At 37.4% G+C, this 17,556-nt stretch overlaps 1 protein-coding gene and 1 pseudogene across 4 annotated transcripts in view; one reads left to right on the top strand and one right to left on the bottom strand.

Annotated features, from left to right (window-relative positions):
• BAG4 (BAG cochaperone 4) overlaps positions 1-17,556 on the bottom strand; it is a 35,487-nt gene that overhangs the window by 11,557 nt on the left and 6,374 nt on the right. For 2 of the 4 annotated variants that reach the window (XM_023630616.2, XM_001493179.4), the window contains exon 2: positions 6,815-6,922. The exons of the other annotated variants lie outside the window; for them this stretch is intronic. In XM_023630616.2, the coding sequence (XP_023486384.2) occupies positions 6,815-6,922 (108 nt within the window). The remainder of the gene's footprint in view (positions 1-6,814; positions 6,923-17,556) is intronic. 4 annotated transcript variants of the gene reach the window in all.
• Positions 17-1,461, top strand: LOC138915121 (origin recognition complex subunit 3 pseudogene; annotated as a pseudogene).

Here is a 17,556-nt window from a genome sequence, read left to right on the forward strand (position 1 = left end):
GAATTCATTATGTGCCATGGAGACAAATGGCCAAGGACAGCCACCTGGATTTGTTATCTCCTCCTCCTCCTCTCTGCAAGTAGTCTCAAGGCCAAACACAGGCTGGTGGAAAAGCTCCAACCAGCAAGGCCATGTGCTCCCCCTCCCCTACCTAAAACCCTGAATAAAAACCCTTCCTTTTAGCTTTTTGGGGAGTTTGAGATTTCAGCGTTAGCTGCCCTCTCTCCTTGCTCAGCACTGTCCAATAATAAAATTCTTACTTTCTTCCACTACACCCGGCATCAGAGATTGGCTTTCTGCACAACAGGTGAGAGAACTCACTTCAGGTTCAATATCAAACCTGCAAGTTTAAAATACAAATTACTTACTGATTTTGAGATGTCTCCATGAGTTCATAATTTCTTTCTTTCTTTCTTTCTCTCTCTCTCTCTCTCTCTTTCTCTTTCTGGTGAGGAAGATTGTCGCTGAGCTAATATCTGTGCCAATCTTCCTCTATTTTTTGTACATGGGATGCCACCACAGCATGGCTTGATGAGTGCTGTATAGGTCTGCACCCAGGATCCAAACCTGTGAACCCCGGGCCACCGAAGCAGAGTGTGCAAACTTAACCACTATGCCACCAGCCAGCCCCTGAGTTCATACCTTCTTTTCCCAAGTACCCACTAGGTCGACGGATCACAGAGCTGAGACTTGCATGTTTACAAAAGAACATGGAGTCAGAAGACTATGTATTAGCCTTGCAGTTGCTAAAGATGTTGGCTAAGGATGAATGATTACATTTCAGGAATGTTTCAAAGTTTTTAAGTCTTCTTCTGTGAAGTAGCTTGGCAGCACAGCAAATAAAATACACGAGTTCCTGGCCCAGTTTCAGAGCCCTGACACAGAGGACAAAGAAGAAAATGCCTCTGTAGCTTCAGAAGACAGACTTCTTTCACCTCTAGAAGTCCTTGATGGAAATGAAGGAGTTAAGACCAAATACGAAGCAATCTTAGTTTAAAGAACGAAGAGAATACCTCACAAACTTCATCAACAGTCTGGTGAGACAAGATCTTCTGTCTCCAGAAAGACAGCCTCTGTATGAGATGGTATACTTCAGTGCTGCTCACACCCTGCTCCACGAATCGCCCTACATGCTCCTGTCAACAATCCTTACTATTAGCTGAAAAATGAAGCTCTGCAAAATGAGGGAAGCTATATTTCAAAACCTGCCCCCAGTACCTGCACAGCACATAGACTGCACCTAGAGCACAGCAGGCTAATCAACTTCGTGGATTGGTCAGAGGCCTTAGCAATATTTACACCTGCTAAAGAAATGGATGTAAATTCCACACTCTCCGCGGGGGGTGGGGGGAGCATGAAATCATGCATTCTTGGTTTATTAGAGCTGTTTCTGAATTAGAATTTTTAAGATTTATAAAACCTGCCAAATAGAAGAATGATCATGTAGTAAGGCTAACATGAGGTGACAGCTAGAAGGCAAATTTAATTTTTAAAAAAGGAAACCAGTCATATCCACATACTAGTACAGGAGTCTGTTTTGGTCAGAAGATGTATGTGTAATCCCCACGTGATATTCCACCAGAAAATATACATGTGCTAACCCTATACAGGTGTCTGTATAGATACCTTTGGGTTTAGAATCCAGCTTCTGTGCTGTATCTAAAAGCTCTCTCACATTATTGCTGTTGCTTTTAAAAAGTCATTACTAAATTATAAGTGAATCTTTCTTGAAGATATGTAATATATACATGTGATAAATTCCTTTACAAAGGGGGAAAATATCATGTCCTAAGAAAATCTTTATCAATAAGATCAACTGATGAAATCAGAAAAATTAACACTGCTGAGAAAAATTGTGACTCATGACTTTAAGGAGTTTTGTCATCTTCTTATATTAACTGTAAAAGTAATGCATGCTGCTCCCCAAACTGATTTACACTCAATCCCAAATGAAAATCCCAGCTGCCTTTTGTGCTAAAATTGACAAGTTGATCCTAAAATTCTACGAAAATGCAAGGGACCCAGAATAGCCAAAACAATCTTGAAAAAGAAGAAAGATGGAGGACTCACACTTCCTGATTTCAAAATTTACTACAAAGCTATAGTAATGAAAACAGTTTGGTACTGGCATAAAGATAGACATATAGATCAAAGGAACAGAACTGAGAGTCCAGAAATAAATTCTTACATTTATGGTCAACTGATTTTCAAGAAGGATACCAAGATAATTCAATGGGGAAAAAACAGTCCTTTCAACAGATGCTGCTGAGATACTTGGATATCCACATGTAAAAGAATCAAGTTGGACTCCACATCACACCACATACAGAAATTAATTCAAAATGGATCACAGACCTAAATGTAAGAGCTAAAACCATTTTTTTTTCACTCCTAGAAGAAAACATAGGAGTAAGTCTTTGTGACCGTGGCTTCAGCATAGTTTCTTAGATATGACACTGAAAGCAAGAGCAACCAAAGAAAAAATAGATAAATGAGACTTTAAAAACATTCGTGCTTCAAATAACACCATCAAGAGAGTGAAAAAACCCACAGAATGAGAGAAAATATTTGCAAATCATGTATTTCATAAGAGACATGTATCTGGAATATATAAAGAAATCTCAAAACTCAACAAGGAAAAGACAAATGTTCAAACTTAAAAATAGGCAAAGGATCTGAATAGATATTTCTCCAAATAACATATACAAATGGCTAATAAGCATATGTAAAGATGCTCAACATCATTAGTCATCAGGGAACTACAAATCAAACCTCCAATGAGATTCAACTTCACACCCACTAGATGACTAGTAAAAAAAAAAAAAAAAAAAAAAGGAAAATAACAGGTATTGGCAAGAATGTGGAGAAACTGAAAAATCCTCATTCACTGCTGATGGAATGTAAATTGGTTCTTCAAATTGTTAAACTGAGTTATTACCATATGACCCACTCCTTTCTATATACCCAAGAGAACTGAAAACATATGTCCACATAAAAATTAGTACACGAATATTTATAACAGCATTATGCATCACAGCCAAAAAGTGGGAAAACTCAACTTCTATCAACTGATGAATGGATAAAATAAATGTGGTATATCTGTAGAATGGGATATTATTTGGCCATAGAAAGGAATGAAGTATTGATACATATCACAACATGTATCAATTATGCATGAACATTATGCTAAATGAAAGAAGGCAGTCACAAGAGATCACATATTATATGATTCCATTTCTATGAAATGTCCAGAATAAGCAAATCCATAGAGAATAACAAATAGATTACAGGTTGCTAGGGGATAGGAGGAGGGAAGAATGGAGTGATAGGTACATAGTTTCCTTTGGGTAATGAAAACGTTCTGGAATTAGTGGTGATAAATGCACAACCTATGAATGTACCAAAAACAACTGAACTAACTGTATACTTTAAAGGGTGAATTTTATGGTGTAAGGCCAAACCACAACTATGTCACTTAAGCAATAACAATGGCTGCTTCTCAATTTTAATCACAGGAATGAGGATGACACAAATAAAATGGAAGTTTGTGATAAGTAGTACACGAGTTTTTCTTTATTTTACATTCCACTACCTCTGATCAATCTTATCCTAAAGTTCACATATATATGATCATTCTAAGAAATCAATTGTTTTTATATTTTCCTTAGGTAAATAAGCAAATATTGCTCTAACTTTAATAAATTCTTCTGGCTCAAAATCAATCTTAGGGGCCGGCCCCGTGGCCAAGTGGTTAAGTTTGAGTGCTCTGCTGCGGCGGCCCGGGGTTTCGCCGGTTCAGATCCTGGGCATGGACATGGTACCTCTCATCAGGCCACGCCGAGGCGGCATCCCACATGCCTCAACTGGAAGGATCCACAACTAAAATTATACAACTATGTACCAGGGGGCTTTGGGGAGAAAAAAGGAAAAATAAAATCTTAAAAACAAAAAAGACTTTAAAAAAAAAATCAATCTTGAAGGATTATATCAGCAAATTAATGAGAAAAAAAGGAACATAATTTTTTTTAAACAATTAATTACTCAGCCCCATTAAGAAACTTATTTCCATTATTTCAGCCTCCATATCACTTGTAAATTAGAAAAGAACTGAACATAATATTTGACTATTTGAAATCTGTAAGAATACATCAGTATAGTTTACGGTGATCTGAAAATTTATCTGCAGAGAAAATCAATCTACAGAGAATTCTGACTTGGATCTAAAATTCAAAATCTTTGAAAGCCACTTAAATACAGCTGCTTTAAAGTTGTATATACAACAATGTCATGTTTTTAAAAAATTATTTACATATAAAAATATGGTATCTAGATAGAAGAAAATAATAGTGGGAAACATGCAAATATGACAATTATTGCTGGGGGGGGGCCAGATTATGGGTGACTAACTTTTTAAACATTTCCTTTGTGAAAAGTAATTTTGGCTATATTTAATAAAGATGTACATACCAAAATCCAACAATTCCATACCCTAGGGAAATTGTTGTCTCATATAGAAAAGTGAAAACCAATGTTGAGCAAAAAAGCAAGCTGCAAGAGAATGATATTATGAAACCACTCATATCAAGTGTCAAAACATGTTAAATAATACTATATAAATGCATATGCAAGTAATAAAAACACATATGAGATAAATCTAACTTCAGGAAATGGAAAGAAGCGTTATATATGGCTTTCATTGTATTTGTTTTACTTCTTTTAAAAAATCTGAAACAAATGTGGCAAACAAAAATTGACAAAGTTAGGTACTAGATAAAAAGATGTACATATTTTCTGTACTCTTCAGTATGCTTGAAATCTTTAGGGGCCAGCCCCGTGGCCGAGTGCTTAAGTTCATGCGCTCCGCTTCGGTGGCCCAGGGTTTCGCTGGTTCGGATCCCTGGCGCAGACATGGCACCGCTCATCAGGCCACGCTGAGGCGGCATCCCACATGCTATAACTAGAAGGACCCACAACTAAAATATACAACTATGTACTGTGGAGACTTGGGGAGAAAAAGCAGGAAAAAAAAAAAAAGATTGGCAACAGTTGTTAGCTCAGGTGCCAAACTTTGAAAAATAAAATAAAATAAAAAGGAATATTTAAATATTTGTCATAAGAAGTCAAATTTTTTGACATCAAAAGCAAAGGCAATAAAAGCAAAAATAAACAAGTGTGACTACAGCAAACTAAAAAGCTTCTGCACAGCAAAGGAAATCATCAACAAAATGAAAAACCTACTGAATAGGAGAAAATTTTGCAAATGATATAATCTAGATAAGGGGTTAATATCCAAAATATATAAAGATTTCATACAACTCAAAAGCAAAACAACAAACAATCCTATTAAAAAATGGGCAGAAGATCTGAACAGAAATTTTTCCAAAGATATACAGATGGCCAAGAAATACATAAAAAGGTGCTCAACATCACTAATCATCAGGGAAATACAAATCAAAACCCCAACGAGATATCACCTCACACCTGTTAGAATGGCTATTATCAAAAAGACAAGAAGTAATAAGTGTTGGTGTGGATGTAGAGAAAAGAGAACCCTTGTGCACTGTTGGTGAAAATGTAAATTGATGCAGCCACTATGGAAAACAGTATGGAACTCCTCAAAAAATAAAAAATACAACTCCCATATGATCCAGCTACGCCACTTCCGGGAATATATCCAAAGGAAATGAAAACGCTAACTCAAAAAGATACTGCACCCCCATGTTCACTGCAGCATTATTTACAACAGCCAAGACATGGAAGCAACCTAAGTGTCCATCAATGGATGAATGGATAAAGAAAATGTGGTGTATATACACAATGGAACATTATTCAGCCATGAAAATGAAGGAAATCTTCCCATTTGGGACAACACGGATAGAGCCTGAAGGCATTATGCTAAATGAAGTAAGTCAGAGAAAGACAAATACTATATGATCTCACTTAAATGTGGAATCTTAAAAAAAAAACAAAACTCATAGATACAGAGAATATAATCTTGGTTATAGAGGCTGGGGGGGTGGGGCAGTGAGGGTGAAGGGAATCAAAAAGTACAAACTTCCACTTACAAAATAACTAAGTCATGGAATGTAAGGTAGAGCATAATGACTATAGTTAATACTCATCGTATATTTGCTAGTTGCTAAGAGAGTAAATCTTAAAAGTTCTCACGACAAAAAAGAAATTTGTAACTGTATGGTGAAGGATGTTAACTAGACTTGTGGTGATCATTTTGCAATATATACAAATATCAAATCATTATGTTGTATAATATGTCATATGTCAATTATATCTCAAAAAGAGTGAAATTTAAAAAAATAAGTACATTTTAGGTACTTGAGAAATAATCTGCTGCACCTCTAGCTAACTTTTTTTTTTAGATTGGCACCTGAGCTAACATCTGTTGCCAATCTGTTTTTCTCCTTCTTCTTCTCCCCAAAGCCCCCCAGTATATAGCTATATATTCTAGTTGTAGGTCCTGCTGGTTGTGCTATGTGAGATGTCGCCTCAGCGTGGCCTGAGGAGCGGTGCCATGTCCGTGCCCAGGATCCAAACTGGCGAAACTCTGAGTTGCCGAAGCGGAGCGCGAGAACCCAACCACTCGGCCACAGGGCCAGCCCTTCTAGCTACCTTTGCTATAAGTAATATTTGCCTAGATATTTCCTTATTGCTGAGCTAAAAACATTAAGATGATTAAGATAAGAGTCTATAAACTAACAAAACCCCACATATCATTACAATAAAATCTCCATAGGTTTTGAAAATAAATTGATTCATTAAGAAAAAATTCAGAAAGCCTGTCAATTTCAGACCATACCTGGCCTTGCATTTCCGGTCTTACAGGATATGTACTTGGGTAAGGAGCCCTAGGTCGTGCAGGAGTATTCCAATAGTTAGAATTGTAGCTAGGATATGGTGACTGCTCCTAAGAAAAACAAGGAAAACAAATTCACTTTTAATAACATTCTTATGTCATTCTGAAAAGTTGATAGAGGCAGGTATAAATATAAAAAAAAAGCAATAGAACCCCACTATAAAATCACTCATTATTAAATTGATGGAGAAGGTACATTATATAGTAAATCACATGCCCTAGAATAAAGCAATTATTGACTACCTAGTAAACGGCTGTTCTTATGCATTATGCCAATGCTACCATACCAACTGATGGATAAAAGAATTCTACTATGTCGAGACATTAGCAAAACCAGAGACCTCAGATGCCTTTAGCCCTCTCCAATCACTAATCCCATCACTACTAATTTAATTCGCGCAGCACAATTATAGTTCTTTGCCACTGTGAAGAGTAGTATTACCTATCGCAACAACTGTGGAACTTGAAAATGTTCCTACTATACTTTACTTCAAACACACCCATCTTCGACACTCAACTTCTTTGCCTGACCACACTTTAGTTTTTTGTATTCCTCTACTCTCTGTTATGGCTAAGCTCTCTGCTGGCAGCCTAAAACTCACACAGTATCAGGAATTGAAGTCGAACAATTACCACTTCAAAGAAAAAAATCTAGTTATGGCATTAATCTCTACAGCTTTTCATTCCAATGCAAAAAGTTAATGCAATGATTTGCAATAAACTCTATAGTCTCTGGTCAGAGACTATAAAACTTTTCAGAGTCTAGTTTAATATACACATTTGTTATCCTATAAATTGAGTTATTTTTCTTTGAACTTTATAATTTAAGTATAGTTTTAAACAAACAGAATCTTGGGATTTTTTTCTCAATACTGGCTTCACAAAGAAATTCAATGGCAGCTATAACCACTGAGTGTTTAATTATCACCATCTTAGCTTAACTGCAATACTTTTCAGTTTCATTAGTACTTTGTTTTCAAGCAAGTAATTATTCTAGATGATATTACACAAGGTGGGGGAGTAACATCTCCTTTACATAATATAGAAACTAGAGAATAGCAAGATTTTTTTTAAAAATTGTTATGGGCAGACTTCAGATCCTAACTACCAAATTTTTCAATCAGGCAAATTCTCCTGATGACTGCCCTCCCTTCCTTCCACTGGTTAAGAGGTGAGCATCTGACTAATTAACTAATTGATTTCTCTCTATGAATCTTGAGTAAAGAGACAAAAAAACAACAGCTGAAGCTGACTCACCCCAGGGGGGATGAACTAATACCTAAATCCCCAGAACCACCCTGGTTCCTGCTCTTTCCTACTGATTTTGAGGTACCCCACATTTTTCCTACTTCTCCACCCTCTCAAGCCTCACCCTGCCCATGTCCTCACTTCCTTACTCAGCTTCCGAACACCTTAATCCCTTGCCTCAGATATCATCACTCTGCAAAAACCTAACCCAATGTAAACCCAATTATCCGCGGACTCCACATCTGTACTTCATCTAAATATTGGTGGAGAAAACACAACGAGCTCTCTGGTTTCACTACAAATTCATGACTACACTTTAGCAACCATACTACACTTCCTTAGCATGTTCATCTCACTCTCCAAAACAACTATGTGTCTCTTCTTGTGCCCTCAAATCTCCAATATCCTCTTATCCCACCCCTCATATTTCAACTGACTTTATCCCATATTTCACCTTAAAAAAAAAAAAGCAGTCACACAGAAACGCCTTCATCTTCCTACTTGCTAAATCCAACAATGTGCCCTATCTGTCACTTTTCCCAGAAAGCAGGAATAAAATGTCTTTGGTCCTATTAAAGGCCAATCCTTCCACGTAGCTCTGGACCACATAACCTCTTGCGTTCTAAAGAACCTTACTCCTGCAATTATGTCTACTCTTTCATAAGTATCTATTTCTCCCAGTAGAGCAGGTCATCTCCTGTAGAATACAAACCTGCCCTCAAGACTAGGCTAAACAAATACTAAAACCTATTTTTTTTTTTTTACAGATTGGCACCTGAGCTAACAACTGTTGTCAATCTTTTTTTTCCCTCTGCTTCTTCCCCCCTCTCCAAGTTCCCCCAGTACATAGTTGTATATTTTTTAGTTGTGGGTCCTTCTAGTTTGGCATGTGGGACGCCGCCTCAACATGGCCTCACAAGCAGTGCCATGTTCGCGCCCAGGATCCAAACCGGCGAAACTCTGAGCCACCAAAGCGGAGCGTGGGAACTTAACCACTCAGCCACGGGGCCAGCCCCCTAAAACCTATTTTTATTTATTTTTTTATTATTTTTATTTTGCTTAGCAAGATTCGTCCCGAGTTAACATCTGTGCCAATCTTCCTCTATTTTGTATGTGAGCTGCCACCACAGCATGGCCACTGACAGGCAAGTGGTATAGTTCTGCACCGAGGAACCAAACCCGGGCCACCGAAGCGGAGTGTGCCAAACTGAACTAGTAGGCCACAGGGGCTGGCCCAAAACAAATTTTCAAACTACCATAACTAACAGTGTGACAAGTGATTAGGTGTTTAAATAAACAAGATTAACAATAACCTGGTAACTGCTGAAGATGCATGATGGATATCTGGGAGTTTTATTATACTAGTCTCTCTACTTTTAGCTATGTTTGAAAGTTTCTATAATAAAAAGTTAAAAAACAAAACTGTGGAGCAGCGATTGAAGGTACATTTCCCTTAAATAAATTCTATTTTGTATGTCTGACTTTAGAACAATCGTAAATATTTTACATAATTATAAAAGATAATGAAATAGTTTTAAATCCCTAAAAGAAAGCAAAACAAACCCGAAAACACTGAGTGTTGCATTCATGGAACAAGCTCACAAAGAGAAACTATTTCAAGTGAATACAAAGCACAGTAATTTGACTGACATCCCTACTGGAATATACTTTATAGACCAAAAACAAACAAATTTTTTTTCATGAATTATATTAATAATTACCCACATTTTTGGCATTGTTATTTCAATAGTGTTGTGTGGGCAGTGTAGCTGCAAATGAACTATTATGTTGCTGTGGTTGGAAATCAGTATTTTCACAGCGGGAGAAAAGAGGTATAAGAATAATGAAATTTAAAACCCTATAGTCCTTAATTTGAATTGGAAATAGTTCGAATTCAAACTGTATTTTATCTTTTAAAAAAACTAACAAGCTAATAACTGCACATAAAAAATAATTAACTCAAGTAATTCCTGAACAGTTTTCTGAATGAATATCCTTAGTGGTATACATTCTAAAGGCAAAAGAAATGCAATACTCACAATTGCCAAGACTTAGAAGCAACTTAAGTGCTCATCAATGGACGAATGAATAAAGAAGATAAAGGGGCACATTTGTATGGTGACAGATGGTAACTAGACTTTTGGTGGTGAACACGATGTAATCTATACAGAAGTCGAAATATAATGATGTATACCTGAAATTTATGTTATAAACCAATGTGACCTCAATAAATAAGTAAACAAATAAATGAATAAACAGAAATGCAAAGAAATATTAAACTTTACATAGAGTGTTATTAGTTGTGATACAGTAGTAGTTATATAATAGTACTTATATATTAATTTTTTAATTTTTAAACTATTTTGTGTATATTGTAGAAGAGAGGAAATAAATACAGCAATGTTATCAAGAACCAGTATTTTCACATGGGAACGGAAAGATAGACTGAATGGAGAAAGTTGAGGGGGAACCATATATGGTACGTTTGAATTGGAGGATCAAGAATGAACTCACATATTTCAAAAATGTAATTTAACTTTTTATGCAAAACAAACAAATATGGGTAAAAGTGGCAGTGTGCCAGGTCCAAACAAAGGATTTAGGAGTCAATGCAAATTTTAGCAACACTTTGCATTCCTGCTCTCCAGCATGAGACCAGCAGATCCCATATAGGAGCTGTGATTTCAGCTTGAGTCCCAGAACGCAAAGACACACAGGCAAACCTAAACCCAATCTGGAGCCTGGAGAAGAGCCAGTGCAGCAGACTCACAGAACAGGAGCAAGAAATACATGTTTATTGTTATAAGCCACAACCCTTAGAGTTGTTTTTCACTATAGGAAAACTCAACTAACGCAATAACTAAATATCAAGTTGGTAACATAACTGTACAGAAAAAAAGAATTATTTCCAATGACTTTTAAATCACATTACTTTGTACATATTCTAAGGACAAGCTGAACTGCAAAGAAACCTAAACTGCATCCATTAGTTAACTGTTAGTCATAACACTGGCATTACTATTTTTATTAACAGCTTTACTGAGATAGAATTCACTACTATACCATTTGCCCATTTAAACTGTACAATTCAATGGTTTTTAGTATATTCACAGACATGTGCAATCATCACCACAATCAATTTTAGAACATTTTCAAAGCCTCAAAAGGAAATACTGTACCCTTTAGCTATACCCTCCTATCTCCCCATTACCCCAGGCCAAGGCCACTATTAATCTACTTTGTCTCTACAGATTTGCCTATTCTGGATATCTCATATAAATGGAATCACATAATATGTGATATCTTGTGACTAGCTTCTTTCACTTAGCATAGTGTTTTTTAGGTTCAACTATGTTGGAGCATGTATCACTACTTCATTCCTTTTTGAGGCCAAATAATATTCCATTGTATACAAATACCACATTTTGCTTATCCACTCATCAGGTGATGGGCACCTGGATTATGGCTATCTTTTGGCTATTATGAATAATGCTGCTATAAACATTCATGAAGAATTTTTTGTGTGGACATGTTTTCAGTTTTCTTGGGTATATACCTAACGAATGGAATTGCTGGGTCATTCAGTAACTCTGTTTAACAATTTGAGGAACTGGCAAATTGTTTTGCAGAGAAGCTGCACCATTTTACATTCCTATCAGCAATGTAGAGGGTTCCAATTTCTCCACATCCTCGCCAATACTTGTTTTTTCTGTGGTTTTGCTTGTTTGTTTTTATAGCCATCCTAGTGAGTGTGAAGTGGTATCTCATTGTGGCTTTGATTTGCAGTTCTCTGATGACTAATGATGTCGAGCATTTTTTCATGTGCTCATTGGCCATTTGTATACCTTCTTTAGATAACTGTCTCTTCAGATGTTTTGCCCATTTTTAAATTGGGTTATTTATAGGTTTATTGTCCAGTTTTAAGAGTTCTTTACATATTTTAGAAACATGTCCTTTTTCAAATATATAATTTGCAAACATTTCCTTCTTTTTCACTTTCTTGATGCTGTCCTTTGAACAACAAAGTTCTTAATTTTTATAAAGTCCAATGTATCAATTTTTTCTTTCGTTGGTTGTGCTTTATGTGTCTTATCTAAGAAATCATTGCCAAATCCACAGTAATAAAGATTGACCCCTACATTTTCTTCTAAGATTTTTAGTTTTAGCTCTTACATTTAGGTCTATGATCCATTTTAAGGTTTTGGTTTTTTTTAAAGATTAGCACCTGAGCTAATACCTGTTGCCAATCTTTTTTTTCCTTCTTCTTCTCCCCAAAGCCCCCTCGCACATAGATGTATATTCTACTTCTAGGTCCTTCTGGCTCTGCTATGTGAGACGCTGCCTCAGCATGGCTTGATGAGCAGTGCTAGGTCTGAGCCCAGGATCTGAAGCAGTGAAACCCTGGGCTGCCAAAGCGGAATGCGCAAACTTAACCAGTCAACCACAGGGCCGGCCCTTGAGTTAATTTTTGTATATGGCATGAGGGTCCAACTTTATTCTTTGTTATGTGACTGTCCAGTTGTCATGGCACCATATGTTGTGCCATAGATTATTCTTTCCCTCCACTGAATGGTCCCGGCATCCTTGTCAAAAATTAACTGACCACAGATACATAGATTTATTTCTGAACTCTCAATACTATTCCATATAGACATATAGGTTATACATGCCTTTTTATTTCTTTTTCTTGCCCAACTGCCCTAGCTAGAACCTCCAGTAATGTTGAACAGAAGTGGCAAAAGCAGATATCCTTGTCTTGTTCCTGATCTTAGGGGAAAGCAACCTGATCCCTTTATCAGGTTGAGGATATTTCCTTGTATTCTTGGAGTGTTTTTATGATGAAACAGTGTTGGATTTTGTCAAATGCTTTTTCTGCGTCTATTGAGATAATCATAGGGGTTTTGCTTTTTATTTGATTTTTATAGTGTATTATGTCAATTGATTTTCAGATATTAAACCAACCTTGCATTCCTGGGATAAACCCCACTTGGTCACGGTATATAATTCTTTTTATATGTTGCTGGATTCAGTTTGCTAATATTTTTTTGAGGATTTTTGCATCCATATTAATAAGAGATATTAGTCTGTGTTTTCTTTTCTTGTGATGTGCTTGTCTGGTTTGTGTATCAGGGTAACAATGGCTTCATAGAATCACAAATCACCAAAAAAATCACAATCACAAAAAAAAAAAGAAAGAAGAATGATGTCAAATAAATAACCTAACCTTCCATCTCAAGACACTGGAAAAAGAAGAGCAATCTAAACCTAAAGCAAGCAGAAGAAGGAAATAATAAAAATAAGAGTAGAAATTAACAGAATAGAGAATTGAAAAACAATAGAGGAAATCACTGCAATTAAAGGCTAGTTCTTTGAAAAGATCAACAAAATTGATGAGCTTTTAGCTAGATTGACCCAGAAAAAAAAGAGAGAAGACTCAGATTACTAGAATCAGAAATGAAAGAGAGGACATTACTACTGATCTTACAGAAATAAAAAGGATTATAATGGAACACTATGAATAATTGTATACCAATAAACTGGGTAATTCAGGTGAAATGGACAAACTGTAGAAAGATACAAGCTACCAAGACTAACTCAAGGAGAAATCAATAATTTGAATAGGTCTCTGACAAGTAAAGAGATTGAATTGGTAGTAAAAAAACTACCCACAAACAAAGCCCAAGTCCAGGCGGACTAGTGAATTCACGAGTGAATTCTACCAGATATTTAAAGAACTGAAACCAATTCTTCACAAATTCTTCTAAAAAATAGAAGAAGAGAGAATACACTCCTATGTTTCTCCTTTAATCTCACACTAGTACTACACTCACAACACTTCTGATACCATATGGGGGGGGTTCCCCACACCAAGCGATTTTGTACCACCAGCTGGGTGTACTACAATTGAACTTAATTCTGACACTATCTTCCTGGACATAGCATCAGATACCACAGGTTAGGGGCTCAGTCCCATGAGACTGCCTCCCACTTCAGATGCCAATCTCAAGTAGTAGGTCCTCAGGTTACCCACAACTTATGTCTGACTTGCTACAAATCAGAGGTTCCACTGACCTTCTCCGTTTTAGATTTGATTATTTGCTAGTACAACTTACAGAACTCAGGGAAACACTTGCAGTCATGCACCACATAAGACATTTCAGTCAACAATGGACCACATATATACAACAATGGTCTCATAAGATTAGTACCTTAGGTACTAGGTGTATAGCAGGCTATACTATCTAGGTTTGTGTAAGTATACTCTATGATGTTTGCACAACAAGGAAACAGTCTAATGATGCATTTCTCATAATGTATCCCCATTGTTAAGTGACACATGACTGTTGTTACATTTACCAGTTTCTTAAAGGATATGATAAAGGATACAGATGAACAGCCAGATGAAGAGAATGACATAGTGCGAGGTCTGGGAGGGTCTCAAGTACAGGAGCTTCTGTCCCCATGGAGTTGGGGTACGTCACCCTCCCAGGAAGTGGATGTATTCACCAACCTGGAAGCTCTCTGAACCCCATACTATTGGGATTTTTGGGAAGCTTCCTCATGTAGGCATAATCAATTATTAATTTCATTTCCAGCCCCTCTCCCCTCTCTTGAGAATGGGAAGCAGGGCTGAAAATTCCAAGCTTCTAATCATGGTTTGGTCTTTCTGGTGACCAGCCCCATCCAGGACCCATCCAGGAGACCACCCAGAGTCACCTCATTAGAACAAAAGACAATCCTATCACCCATGAAATTCCAAGGGATTTAGGAGCTCTGTGTTAGGAACCAGGATCACAGACCAAATATTAGAACAAAAGATGCTCTTAGTGCTCTTATTGCTCAGGAATTTACAAGGGTTTCAGGAGCTCCATGCCAGGAACCCAGAGCCAAGAACAATATATATTTTCTCTATTATCTCACAAAAGCATATAGTTGAGTCTTCTTTTTTATTTAGTCTGAAAATCTCTTGTCTTTGATTGGATTGTTTAATCCATTCACTTTTAATGATATTATTGATATAGCTGGATTTACATCTGCCACTTTACTTTTTTGTTTTCTATATCTCATGTCTGTTTTTGTCCCTCTATTCTTTTACTGCTTTCTTTTGCATTAAGTGAATATCTTCTAATGTAGCATTTTAATTTAATGAGTTTATATATATGTGTGTGTGTATGCGTGTATATATATCTTTCTTTGACCACACCCAGCTGTTAAAGCTCTACAAAGTTCCAGCTGATTTATCTATTGTTTTCCACAAGACCCTGGGACAGAAATTGCTCCACAAACTGATCCAATCAAATCTGGGCTTCTTGGAAGGGATATTTCCCAAAGTCAGTGTTTGAGATTTGTTCTGACCCCAAAGGGCTCCTCCCAGCCATCTCTTTCCCAGTTCTCTCCAGCAAACTACCTGGCCTACAGTTTAGTTTATATCACCAATGAATCTACCAGTTTCCTCCCAATTGCTTTTCACAACAACCTCTAGCTTTCGAGAATATCTTTAGGTTTCAGCTTCTCCACAATGTTGCAAATAAAGTCAGTTCCTTTGGGAAAAGATTAGGAGCTACCTGTTTTACAGCATGCTTCTGTTTCCACATAAAACGTATGAGCCATGCTCTGCAGCTGGTTGGGGACAATGGTGTGCTTCTCTGAGGGACATCCCTGCTTTAAGAGCTGAGCACCTAGGGGAAAAGGGCAGTAGCCTCGGGCCTTCTCAGCTTGCCTTACAAGCTAGGGGAAGGGTGATCAGAGCACCCGTATTCTCAGCAGTGCCCTGCCCAAGGTAAGGTCTCCATCCCAAAAGCAGGGATGGGGCAGAAGAAGGAAACCACCACTGCTTGGCCACAATTACCCAGAACTTGGCCTCAGTAACAGCAGCTGGGGCAAGATGAGAAATGTTAATGTACTGCCCCTCCCAGGATGATAACCCTGTGACTGGGACCTGCGGGGACAGGGAGCCCTGTTTTCTTGGCTGCGCCAGTCTGGAACAGAGTTGTTGTCTCATCAAGCTGGGAGGGGGGGAGTGGAGTAGGTCTTGGTTCAAATAGCACAGATACTTACTGTTCTTAGTGATTTTGAGTAAATTTTCCAGAATAAATGTTTCTTCATTTCCTATATTCCCTAAGACTATTTCCAGAGACTTTGATTGGTTGTTTTTTTAAAATAATTTTTACCAGTTTCACTGGGGACTGGGTCCGCAGAGCTCCTCATGCTGACATGCCAGAACTGGAACCTGGCATTATTTTGAACTTATTTTATAAATTATTGTAGGGTTGTGCAAGTATATGTAATTATCTTAATATTGTTAGGAATCAAAATTTTCCATACGAGGGGCCAGCTCCATGGCTGAGTGGTTAAGTTCACGCACTCTGCTGCGGCGGCCCAGGGTTCGGATCCTGGGCACAGACATGGCACCCCTCATCAGGCCACGGTGAGGCGGCGTCCCACATCCTACAACTAGAAGGACCTGCAACTAAGATATACAACTGTGTACAGCGGGGGTTTGGGGAGATAAAGCAGAAAAAAAAAAAAAAGATTGGCAACAGTTGTTAGCCCAGGTGCCAATCTTTAAAAAAAAAAATTTTCCATACGAGAAAAGTAATAAATAGAATCAAAGAAGTAAAAATAATCTATAATGCTAAATTTGAATTAATATAAATATGAACTCATTTTTCTACTTAAAAATACTTACTTTATAACTCTGTGCATTGAAAAGATCTAGAAGCAATAACAACACAATAGCAATCAGTATACTTAGCACTCAAATGTTATTAAGCTACTGCCTCTCAGCTCCAAACACAGCATTCTATAAGTGGCTCTGTGATGCAGGACTGGGAGTCTGCAGACATCTCTTCTTTGCCACTTGCTTCCTATTTGATACTGCCAATACAGGGCATTAGGTTCAAGGAGTGGAGAATGGACTTGCTCCTTGTTGTTTGTTTGCTTGCTTGCTTGCTGCTTCTGTCAGTGTCAGCCCAACAATGCCCTTCAACCTGGAGGCAGCAGTCAGTTAGTAGCAGTCTCCAGATTCTTCTGGTTTTCCCAGAACTCCCGCAGAGGTACAAGCATCAGCTAGGCAGTGCCTCCTCCTGGGTTCCAACCAGTCCATTCTTTCAAGTTTCCAAGTTCTAATAACCCCAACCTCTTCTCTTTATTCCCCAGCCCTAGGAGTTGTAGCTGTTTCCTGCAGTCACTATCTTCTGTGTTACTTCCATTTTCTCTTTTTGCCTTTTCTGATTTCCAATACCAATGTAACTAGTTTCCTAAATCAAATTCCCTCTTATAAAAGGACTAGTGTAGCTTCTGTTCTCCTGCCTGGATCCTGACATATACACCTTCTAAATATAACTCTCCATTAAGAAAAAATCAAGGTTTTCTAAAGGAATGGCTTATTATATGTCTGGTACAGAATATACACCAAATGACCCTGGATATCTTGT

This window comes from Equus caballus, chromosome 27 (assembly GCF_041296265.1).
Source record: "Equus caballus isolate H_3958 breed thoroughbred chromosome 27, TB-T2T, whole genome shotgun sequence".
NCBI classification, from domain to species: Eukaryota; Metazoa; Chordata; class Mammalia; order Perissodactyla; family Equidae; genus Equus; species Equus caballus.